The following is a 12,174-nucleotide window of genomic DNA, read 5'->3' as shown; positions in this document are numbered from 1 at the left end:
CCCAGCAACTTTCAGTTTCTTTTCTGTTTTGAATCTTGTAAACTCAGAGATTCCAGATAAAACTGATCATTTTAAAATGATTGATAATTGTCTTTCAATCCAATCTTCTGCTGATGTGTCATTGATTGACAGGCCAACCAGCCAATCATGACAATCACTTGCTGAAATGCAGCCAATCAGCTGATGGGGAGGAGGGACATTTCCAAAGCACACACGAGACACAGACTGAATATTCTTAATGTTTATTACCTTTTACAGATTTACATTGTCAGAAAAAAGACTTGAATAAACAGCCCAGCCAGAGGAAGCTGGAGAAATTCACAGGGAGAATGGAGGTTTATTAAAACACTTGTGGAGATTTTCTCAATAACAGGAGAATCCTGTCCCTTTAAACAGCGACTAAAACTTCAATTGTAACTGCAGGGTGAGCAGGAAGGAGGTCTGGTTTCCTGAAGCAGAAACTTTAGAGGGTCACATTATTTTTGTAAAGTTGACAGTCTTCAGCATCTTAGAGAGGTTTTACTTGGCTTCACGAGTCTACACTGTACCATCAAACACTCACAGGACAGGTACAGCACAGGGTTAGATACAGAGTTAAGCTCACTCTACACTGTCCCATCAAACACTCCCAGGACAGGTACATCACAGGGTTAGATACAGATTAAAGATCCCTCTACACTGTCCCAAAACATGCCTTAACCCCTGACCCTCAATAGTGCCTCAGTCCCGAAAAGGAAGAGAGTTGTAATTCAGTGCTGACAATGACCTTTGCCCTCCCAGCTCACCCCTGTTCTGTTTAAAGTTGTGTCTCCTCTGTGGACTGTCTCTAACACTTTACGCACATTCTGATCTCCTGATGCTCTTGCTGAGGGCAGAGGAGAGGCTCACGTGGGTGAGGGCACAGGAGAAGCGGGCGTTGGATTCCCAGGCAGAGCCAGAGAGGGTCAGCAGGCTGCTGACGCTGTAGGTGTTGTCCGAAGCTCGCAGGTAGTTGCTGGTCTGAACCCCGTCCGAAATGGCTGCACCATCCTTCTTCCACTCCACCACCAGCTCATCGGGATAGAAGTGATTGGCAAGGCACACCAGGGTGGCAGTGCCCTTGGTCTTGACCTCCTCCAGGGAGGGGGGCAGCAGGGTCAGCGTGGGTTCTGACGTGTTTCTGCCTGGAAGAGAAGAGAAGGAATTTAATTGTTGTGTATTAGTGAATCCTGTGTACATTTGAATATTCTGTTTGTATATTTTTGTTTTTTGATTGTATTTTAGATTAACAGTCAGCATAGAATTTCAAAAGGGAAAATTTTACCCGACCAACATGATTGAATATTTTGAGGAGGTGACAGAGAGAGCAGACACTGAGTGCAGTTGATCTAATTTATTAGGGTTTTCTAACGACCTTCGGTAAGGTTCCCCAGAATAGATTAACGAATAAGTCAGAGGATGTGGAGTCGGGGATAAGTGGCGGAATGGATTGCTCGCTGTCTTCAAGACAGAAAGCAGATAGTGGGAGTAAAGGGTGGATTTTCGGAGTGGCAGAAGGTGGGAAGTGGTGTTCCCCAAGGATCAGTGCCGGGGTCTCTGCTGTTCACAGCTTACATTCAACATTTGGATTTTGCAATCAAAAATATATTGTTTAAATTTAAGATGTTGATGCCAAACTCAGGGCTTGTCAGAAACAATCGGAGTGTTGTGTATATTAATGCATTATGTTGTCTGTATGTGTGTGTGTGCATTTCTCAGTATTCAATGTGCAAATATTTATATTCTGAACTCTATAGTTATCTGCTCTGCATATATTTGCTTTTTTGTAATTTTGTTTGTTTATTCTTCTCCATCCATGCTGTTGTAAGTATTTCTGAATTCTGTGTATATTTGTGTGTCTTTGTGTATATTTATGTGTTGTGTGTATATTTGTGGGTTCTGATATTTGCGCGTTCCGTGTATATCTGTGTTTTCTGGGTGCAACTTGTCTTCGAACTTTCGCTCTTTGTTACCATCCACCATCAGGATTCTGAATGTGTACAAAGTCACTTTCTTTTAATCCAGGTAGAGGTTTTGTTTGTTTATCATAGTCCTCTTTTTGCTTCTCTTTTCTTGATCTGATACGGTTGTGTATCTCTTGATCATTCATGTCTGGAATGGTGATCTCAGGTAATGTTGTGCAAATTCAGCTAACTATTAGCATCTGAGCAGGTGATAATGAGATTAAATGAAAATCGCTTATTGTCACAAGTAGGCTTCAAATTAAGTTACCGTGAAAAGCCCCTAGTCGCCACATTCCGGCGCCTGTTCGGGAGGCTGGTAGGGGAATTGAACCCGCGCTGCTGGCCTTGTTCTGCTTTACAAGCCAGCTGTTTAGCCCACTGTGCTAAACCAGCCCCTGGCCAGTAATCCAGTTGACAGTGGTGTTGTTCTGTATGTCAACAACGCCAACGATTGATATTTATTATCATCGATTGCTTTATGGAACAATTTCTTGATTATTCCTGTTCCCTTCTCTGCTTTGCCATTTGAATGAGGGTAACGTGGGCTTGAGGTCGTGTGATTGAAGATGTACTGCTCTGCAAACTGTGTCCACTCCCAGCTTGAGAAACAAGGACCATTGTCAGAGACATAGTGGATTTTGTTGCCCTTATGACAGATCTTGCTGTCGAATCATTCAACGTCGTCACCTCAGGATAGTTGGAGTAATAGTCCATGATGGCTCGATAGTCGTGACCTGTAAAGTAAAACAAATCCATACCAACTTTGATCCATGGATTGGTGACGATTTCCATTTCTTTCATGCATTCTCTGCTCTGTACAGGCTGATGCATCTGGCAGATTGTGCATTCAAGTACATATTGATCAACATCTTTGTTGATTCCAGGCCAATATACCGATTGTCTATGAATGAAATGAAAATCGCTTATTGTCACGAGTAGGCTTCAATGAAGTTACTGTGAAAAGCCCCTAGTCGCCACATTCCGGCGCCTGTCCGGGGAGGCTGGTACGGGAATCGAACCGTGCTGCTGGCCTGCTTGGTCTGCTTTAAAAGCCAGCGATTTAGCTGAGTGAGCTAAACCAGCCCTTCTACGACACTTTTCGATGCCTTGATGACCCTCGTGAATCTGCTGCAGAATTATTTCATGTAGAATTGCAGGAATCACAATTCTATCTCCCTTGAAAAGGAAACCCCCTATTACAGTAAAATCAGCCTTTCTACTTCGAAAGACACATCGACATCCATTGGGCTACCCTTCTTTGAGATATTTCATCTCCCTCTGGAGCATCAAATCCTTTTCTGTTAGGGCTTTGACAATTCGTAGTTTTCGGTCAGACACTGGAAGGATCTTGGTAAAGAAAGAGGCTTGAGCTTCCACTCTATGTACTATCTCTGTATCTGATGTGTCAGCATCAGTGGTAGCTCTGGATAAGGTATCCTCACCATCCTCAACAACTAAGTCTTCCCTTGGCTCTTCATGTCTTATTTGAGTGAACCTTTACAACAAGCTTTGTTTTATTGCAAGCATCCACCCCAATTAGCGATGACTTATCATCTTCCACTATCTCAAAGGTGATAGGCATTTCAATGTCACCATTTCTAAGAACGAGACGGCAGGATCCTCTTGTGACTAGAGTGTTACAATTGTAATCGGTCAGCCGACAAGTAGATGTGTTTATTAGCGGTATCGTATAAGCTTGTCTTCAATGTTTTTCAGTGATAATATTTGCAAGTGCCCCTGTATTAATTTGAAATGGTATGTCTTCTTCATTAATTTCTAATAATAGAGTCCACTCCTGAATTATCTTGGAGAGCTGTTGTCCTGGTCTGTCCTTGCAATCCAGCAAATTAATCCTAGTGACTGCTTCAATCATGAAAGTATACTTTAGCATGTACAGTGAGAAATCCTCTCCTTCAGTCAAGATATTAGATTATTAATCTTCAGTCTGGATCCTTCTGAAGTCATTGTCGGACTTATTAAATTTGGTTACTGGAGAAGCTGTTGAGAAACGACACTGTGCTGCAAAGAGGTTGAACTTGCAACAATTGGAACATTGTTTGCCTTTTGCCGGACAATTTTTTTTACTGTGGGCGTGGCCACAGAGTGTGCACATGGTCACGCTCGTAACATCACTCTCAAAATAGCCACCAGCCATTGCACGCAGTTTTCTTTGCTGCGGCACAGCATTAATGACGTCAGCCACATTTCCCGATCTTGCGCTATTTTTGTTTGCCATGAACTCCGCATATTCTCAGGATGCCTGTTCACTGGCTTTGCACGTATTAATCGCGTCTTCTAGAAGTAAAATCGGTCATCTTAGCATTTATTTACGCAAACATTCGTCATTTATCCCAAACACAACTTGATCACGCAGCATTGAATCAGAAGCTGAGGAAAGATTACAGGACTGCGCTCTTAACTTTAAAGCTGTTATGAAATAATCTACTGACTCCCCCTTAACTGCAGTCTTTTTCTGAACATGTAGCACTCATAGGTCTCATTCACCTGCTTCTTGCAGTGTGTATTGAACTTTTGTAGCACCATGTTACATTCTATTTTATCCTCATCAGCAGTAAATTCAAAGGAATCAGAAAGCTCTAATGCTTGCGTTCCAGCCAGATGTAATAGCAGTGCTATTTTTCTTTAATCAGAAGCATTTTCTCGCGGGGAGGCAGATAGGAAAACTTCAAACTGCTGTTTAAGGAAGTCCAGTTTTGACATAGTTACCGTTTGTCCTGAAGTGGCCAGGCTTCTTGAGACTCTCCATCTTACTATTTGTCTTCTTTGTAGATTTTCTGAGGTTTGTAGGGTCTTGAATGCTTTCTTCAATCTTCTTATGCTAATCTTATTGAATCCAACTGCTTCTTACTTGTAGAAATGAACTCCTGGTACCATGCAGTGTACTTTGTGTTGCCAAATTCGGGAGAGTTGGCGTAGTGTTCACAAACACCACAAAATAGCTTTAACTTGAACAAAACTATAAATGTATTAACAGTACTACTTTGGATTTGACAGTTACTCCTAAATAATACATAGTTGATTATTAACATATAAACTACACTCATCTACAATTAATCTTTATACCGTTATAAACTACGATCTGCTCTTACTCACACTATCTTTACTTCTGTCTGTCTCCAGCTAACTCCTTCAATACTTTCTCCCACAAGGCTTAGCATCAATGCCTTATATACTTGTAACTGTAGCTCCCTCTGATGGCTCTCTAGACATTTCATTAACCTTTGCAGTTCTTATAGTTATGATAATACCACATATTTAACTAAGAGGCAACGGACAGGGCTTGAGATAACAGAACTTGTAAGGTTTACAGGATATGTGTTATCTGATTGGCCTTGCTGAATTAGGCTTCATTAAACTAAAATGCAGGCCTGAGACCAGGTGAATGAGGGACAGCCAATTATCACAGGATTGTCAAACCGGCAAGGCAACTGGAATGTTCTGTTTTGCTATCAGCAGAAAGAGCAAATAGCAGAGGACTGTGGTGCCACAGAACTGAAGCAGAACCACAGCTGTTAACATAATGATCTATCTTATAAATGTTACAAAGAAGTGATTACTTTTGACTTTGTATTACACATTGTAACAGTTATGGTAACTTGTAATAATCTTTTTATACCAAGCATTTAAAATATTCTGTGAATTAGGAATGGTGACCATATTATCCTGAGTACTAAAAGTAAAATGATCCAATGCAGCTTTTAAGACTCGCAGTAAAAGCTAGTTGAGGCCTCATGGCCAGATAGCTGATAAGAGAGAGACAGAGGGCGGGATTCTCCGGCCCACCAGACCTGTTTTCTGACATGGCACGCCCCCGCACGCAGTGGCATCCTCCATTCCGGCTGCTGACATCAGCCGATATCAGAGGGAAGGACTTGGCAGACATAAATTCTTCCCCTATGGGATGAAGGAGTACCCAGCCAGCAAATGTCCAGAAGCTTGACCTATTACCAATTCTAAAGGTCACGGGAGATGCCTGGGAAATTAAGGATAATAGCGTCGCCATGGAAATATTGAGGGTATTGGATAAAAGTTGCTTGTTAGGAAAAGGCCAGGCTACAGAATAGTGTGGGGAGCAAAGAGCAGTGATAAGGACTGTCTAAAATGTGTATAAGCTGTGCACTTGTGTCTCCAAGCTGAGTTGGATTTAGTCTAACATCTTGCGTGAAGGGTAAGGCAGACCTGGTCTCCCGGCCACCTTGAGAACTCCAATAAAGTCTAAGAACAGAATTTGCTGTGCTTGATCCTTGTCTATTTTTTCAAGTCAGACAAATGGACTGACAGTATTGTAGCTAAATTTGCTGATGATAAAATGATAGTTAGGAAAGCAAGTTGTGAGGAGGACACAGAGTCTGAAAAGGGATATTGATAGGTTCAGTGAGTGGGGAGAACATTTGACAGATGGAGTATCATATGGGGAAATGTGAGCTTGTCCACTTTGTTAGGGAGAATAGAAAAGCAGAATATTATTGAAATGGAGAGAGACTGCAGAAAGCTGTGGTACAGAGGGATCTGGGTGTCCTTGTGTATGAATCACAGAAAGTTAACCTGCAGGTACAGCAAGTGATGAGGAAGGTCAATGGAATGTTGTCCTTTATTACAAGGGGGATGGAGTATAAAAGTAGGGAAGTCTTGCTCCATCAATACAGCATATTGGGCAGACTACACCGTGAGTACTGGGTACAGTGTTGGTCTCCTTACTTAAGGACGGATGTTCCGACATTGGAAGCAGTTCAGAGAAGGTTCACTGGGCTGATTCCACTGAGGAATGGAATGTCTGATGAGGAAAGGTTGAGCTGGTTGGGTCTGTACTCATTGCAGAATGAGAGGTAATCTTATTGAAACACATAAGATTCCGAGGGAGCTTGACAGGATGGATGCTGAGAGAATGTTTCCCCTCGTGTGGAATATAGAATGAGTGGACACAGTTTAAAAATAAGGGATCTCCATTAAAGGCGGAGATGAGGAAGAATTTCTTCTCTCAGAGGGTCGTTAGTTTTTGGAATTCTCTTTCCCAGAGAGCAGTGCATGCTGGGGCATTGAATATATTCCAGGCTGAGTTAGACAGATTTCTCATTGAAGGGGGTCAAGGGTTATGGGGACCGACAGGAAAGTGGAGTTGGGGCCATTTTTAAAAGTTAATTTATGGGATGTGTGGGTCTGAAGTGGGAACCTGCCAGCCTGACCTTGTCCGGCCTACAAGTGACTCCAGATCCTCAGTAACGTGTTGATTCTGAAATGCCCTCTGGAATGGCCGAGCAAGACACTCAGTTCAAGGGCAATTAGGGATGGGCAATAAATGCTGGCCCAGCCAGAGATCACACATCACATCAAACAATAAAAATATCTCCAGGGATTTTCAGGAATATTGGATCAGGAATAAATATCAGACTGAACTCGACCCAAAGAGAAAGTAACTGAGAGTCTCCCCAAAAGCCTGGAACACTGAAGCCACTGGAATGTGAGCCCTGCTGGACCTGTTTGTCATCAGAACTTTGCTAAGAGATAAGCAGGGAGTGGAGAGAGCAGAGTTAAAGCTGGGGGAAGTGGGACCTCGGTGTCTCACTGTGCTGCTGCTGCTGCTGTGATCAGTTATATCAGAGAGTGTGACAGGGAGCCAGAGCTCACATCAAACTCTGCCCGTGTCTGTCACACGCAGACTGACAGGAGTCTAGTGAGTGATTTCACTCCATGGTCCAGGAATGTGAACACAGTCTGCAAACGTCCAGATCTCCTCCACACGGTGGGTAAAAGCTGCTTACTTATATCTTGCTGCTTAAAGGGGGGGGAATGGAACTAAAGAAATACAGCTGGGCACCCTGTTCTACACAGTGTTCTTCAATGAACCATTTCATTCACTGCAGCTCCCCACTAACACCTTCAACTATTCAGCATTTGTGTTTGAGAAAGTTTCAGTATTGAAAGGGTTAATAACGGAGGATTGGGGTTTACTTACTCAGTCTGAGCTTGGTTCCTTTACCGAACGTAAGCCACACTGACAGCTTCCAGTGCAGGGGCTGTACAAAAACCTCTGCTCTCTGCTTCACTCACTCACTCTCACCCTCTCTCTGTCTCTCACTCACTCATGTCTTTCTCTCTCACGCTTTCTCACTCTCTGTTTCTCTCATTGTCTCTGTGCTTTGTTGGGAGAGTTGAGAATTATAATAATAATAATAATCGCTTATTGTCACATGTAGGTCTCAATGAAGTCACTGTGAAAAGCCCCTAGTCGCCACATTCCGGCACCTGTTGGAGGAGGCCGGTACGGGAATTGAATGCACTCTGCTGATTTAATTCTGCATTACAAGCCAGCTGTCTTAGCCCACTGTGCTAAACCAGCCCCATCTAAATTCTAATTTTAGATAATAAATCTTTCAGCTGTAAGAGTAAGAGGGAAACCCAAGGCCTTCAGCGAGTGGTGGACTCCATAGGGACTGGAATGTGTAGTGGACAGTGAAAATAACTTGTTCAGTTTCCTATAATTGTTTTATTCTATATTATATAAAACTGTGGGATGTGTCAGTACAGGAGGTGGGGCTGTGTGTATTGAGGTTTTTGTAAGGCTCTGTATCACTGTGTATGGGCCAGTTGCTGTCCTGCATACAGTAATAATCAGCGACATCCTCATTCTGTACATTGCTGATTGTTAGGGTGAATCGTGTTCCATATTGATTGCCGGTGAATCGGTCGGATATTCCTGTGAATCGGGTTGTTGCATCATAGATCAGCAGAGCCGGTTTCTGACCGTCTCGCTGTTGATACCAATTAACATAACTGCGAGCAGATTGACTGGCCGTACAGGTGATGGTTGCGGTCTGGCCCAGGCTCAATGACAGCACCGTGGGAGACTGGGTCATGATGATGTCTCCACTGATACCTGAGGGGTAATAGAGAAACAGAGTGAAGTAAGAACTGTCACAGAAAGAGCCTGTACAATGAGATATTGTTGGAGACACTGACTATTTCTCTGCTTTCAGCATTTTCCCTTCAATCACAAGTCAGTAGAATTGGATTGAAATGGAGAGCAGGAAAATATTCAAGGTGGAAGGAGAGAGATTTGTACCTGCGATGCAGAATGCCAGAGGCCAGATCAGCTGGATGGCTGAAATCATGGTGTCTGCTCCTGTCCCTGTGCCTGGTTACTGATAAACTCTCCCTTCACTGGGCTCTGCTTTATAAAGCTGCAGCCTGTGAGAGTCTGACTGCCCATTCCTCAGTATGTAAATGGTATGAGGCAGAGACACCACGTCAGCACCCTCACGTCCTCTTCTTCTCTCTCACTCACTCCCTCACCCTCACTCACTCCCTCTCTCAAAATCTGTCCCTCAGTTTCTGTCTCTCTCTGTCTGTCTCCCCATCTTGTTCTTCCTGTCTCACTGTATCTGCTTGCTCTCCGCTTTCTCTCTCTCTCTTTCTGCCTCACTTCACGTCTCTTTCTCCCTCACTTTATTTCTCACTTTGTTCCTCTGTGTTCTCATCTCCCTCTACCTGAGAGGAGGGAACATCCTCATCCACTCTACAGGTCCCCTCAGGATCTGATGTTTATTTAAGATCATCTCGCATTCACCTGAAAGTCTAACCTGTACAGCTGCAGTAAAACTTCCTTGTTTTTATTTTCCGTTCCTCTTGTAATAAACACCAACATTCCATTTCCCTTCCTGATCACTTGCTGGATCTGCAGACTAACGTTTTGTGATTCATGTACCAGGACACCCAGATCCCTCTGTAGCAGCCAGTTCCTCAACCTCTCTCCATTTAAATACTTTATTGCTTTTCTATTCTTCCTGCCAAAGTGGACAAGTTCACATTTTCACACTTAATCACGCTGCCTCTATCCCTTTTCAGACTCTCTACATCCTCTTGATTATTTACTTTCCCACCTATCTTAGTGTTATTTTCACACTAACTACATTTGCTTCCTTCACTGATCATTGATGTTGATTGTGAATAGTTGAGGCTCCAGCACTGATTTCTCCACCACTCCACTAGTTACTGCTGGACAACCCAAAAAAGCCCAAATTATCCCCCTTCTCTGTTTTCTCTTAACTAACAAATTGCTGATCCATGCCAAGTTGATACCCCGTACACCATGAGATCACATCTTGTGTCGTAACATTTGATGTGGCACCTTTCGGAATTCCGTGTTCTTCACATCTACAAATTCTCCGTTGTCCACCTTGTGACTTCCTCAAAGGTGGACAATTACACATTTATTGGGGCAGCAGGGTAGCATGGTGGTTAGCATAAATGCTTCACAGCTCCAGGGTCCCAGGTTCGATTCCCGGCTGGGTCACTGTCTGTGTGGAGTCTGCACGTCCTCCCCCTGTGTGCGTGGGTTTCCTCCGGGTGCTCCGGTTTCCTCCCACAGTCCAAAGATGTGCGGGTTAGGTGGATTGGCCATGATAAATTGCCCGTAGTGTGCTAATAAAAAGTAAGGTTAAGGGTTGGGTTACGGGTATAGGGTGGATACGTGGGTTTGAGTAGGGTGATCATGGCTCGGCACAACATTGAGGGCCGAAGGGCCTGTTCTGTGCTGTACTGTTCTATGTTCTATGTTCTATAACATAAAGAAAATGCTCATAGAATCATAGAATTTACAGTGCAGAAGGAGGTCATTCAGCCCATCGGGTCTGCACCAGCCCTTGGAAAGAGCACCCTACTTAAACCCACACCTCCACCCTATCCCGTAACCCAGTAACCCCACCTAACTCTTTTGGCCACTAAGGGAAATTTAACATGGCCAATTCACCTAACCTGCACGTCTTTGGACTGTGGGACTAAACCGGAGGACCTGGACGAAACCCACGGTTCAGTTTTCTCCCGTGTCAGTAACAAACATCCAGCTGCTCTGAGCCCCTTCTTTCACTTCCTCTGTTGGTTACGTTTCAATCTTCCGATCTGACAGTCTTTGCTGTTATTTTTTACACTGGGGGTTTCTGCTGTGGTCTGAATCTCTAACAATAACTGTCCAATCAGTGAAAAGAACAGCAGCTAAGAGCAGTCAGGACTGAGGAGCCAGGCTCACTGGGAAACACATTGGGAAGATCAAAGCCATCGTCTTCAGCTCCCGATACAAACTCCATCCCTCTCCCTGAGCTCTGTCTGCTGCTCAACCAGACTCTTTACAACATTGGCCTCATCTCTCTGTTCCTCCACAATTCCCAGCTTCCCACCATTTAGAAATGATTCTGATTTCTCTTTATTTGATCCAAAGTGGATGATTTCACAGCCCCACATTGAACTCCATCTGCCATTGTCTTCAGTCCCCATCACAATCTCTGTTCCCCAGACACTGATTCCATCCCTCTCCCTGGGCCTGTCTGACTCTGAACCACACAGTTCCCAGCCATGGTGTCCTATTTGACCCTGAGATGACCTTCCCACCACATCATCCGCTCCATCACTATGACGGCCTATTTCCCCCTCAGTAACATCGCCCGAGTCCGTCCTGCCTCACATCATCTGCTGCTGAGAATCTCCTCCATGTCTTTGTTCCCTCTAAACGTGACTATTCCAATGCTGTCCTGGCCGGCCTCACACCTACCACCCTCCGTAAACATCAGCTGATCCAAAACTCTGCTGCCTGGATCTGAACTCACACCAAATCCCGTTCATCCATCACCCCCTCTGCTCACTGACCTACACTGACTCCCGGTCCAGCAATGCCTCGATTTTAAATTCCCATCCTTGTTCTCAAACCCCTCCCTGTCCTCTACCCTCCCTATCTCTGTAACCTCCTCCAAGCTGCCTCACTTAGTGTGGTCAGTAACTTGGATATATGTCTCTCTATTCCTTCATCCAAGTCATTGAGAAATACAGTGAAAAGCTGAGGCTCCAGCTCAGATCCCTGGAGACATCACAATTCACATCTTGCTGATTGGAGTCACACACATTATCCTGACTCCCTGTCTCCTACCTCCTAACTAATTCCTCATCCATTGCAAAAGCTTTCCTCAAATTACATATGCTTCCATTTTTATTGACAGCCGCTTGTTTGGAACCTTTTTAAATGTCTTCTGGGAATTCCTATAAATCATACCCACAGCCATTCACTTATCTTCCACATTGGTGAGTGAGGGAGAGAGAGAGATATAGAAAGCAAGGGAGAGCGTGACAGAGTGAGAGAGAGAGGGAGGAGAGAGCGAGGGATTGAGAGAGAGAGAGAGAGAGAGAG

At 44.1% G+C, this 12,174-nt stretch overlaps 1 gene segment (V, D, J or C); it reads right to left on the bottom strand.

Moving 5' to 3' along the window:
- Positions 1-226: 226 nt before the first annotated feature.
- LOC119964967 lies at positions 227-9,215 on the bottom strand. The segment is given in 4 exon segments: positions 227-1,163; positions 7,957-7,990; positions 8,582-8,877; positions 9,064-9,215. Coding segments are annotated over 4 exon segments (708 nt in total).
- Between the last annotated feature and the right edge of the window lie 2,959 nt (positions 9,216-12,174).

The sequence above is a fragment of the Scyliorhinus canicula genome, chromosome 4, assembly GCF_902713615.1.
Source record: "Scyliorhinus canicula chromosome 4, sScyCan1.1, whole genome shotgun sequence".
Classification (NCBI taxonomy): domain Eukaryota; kingdom Metazoa; phylum Chordata; class Chondrichthyes; order Carcharhiniformes; family Scyliorhinidae; genus Scyliorhinus; species Scyliorhinus canicula.
This window is presented reverse-complemented; position numbering and strand designations above follow the sequence as displayed.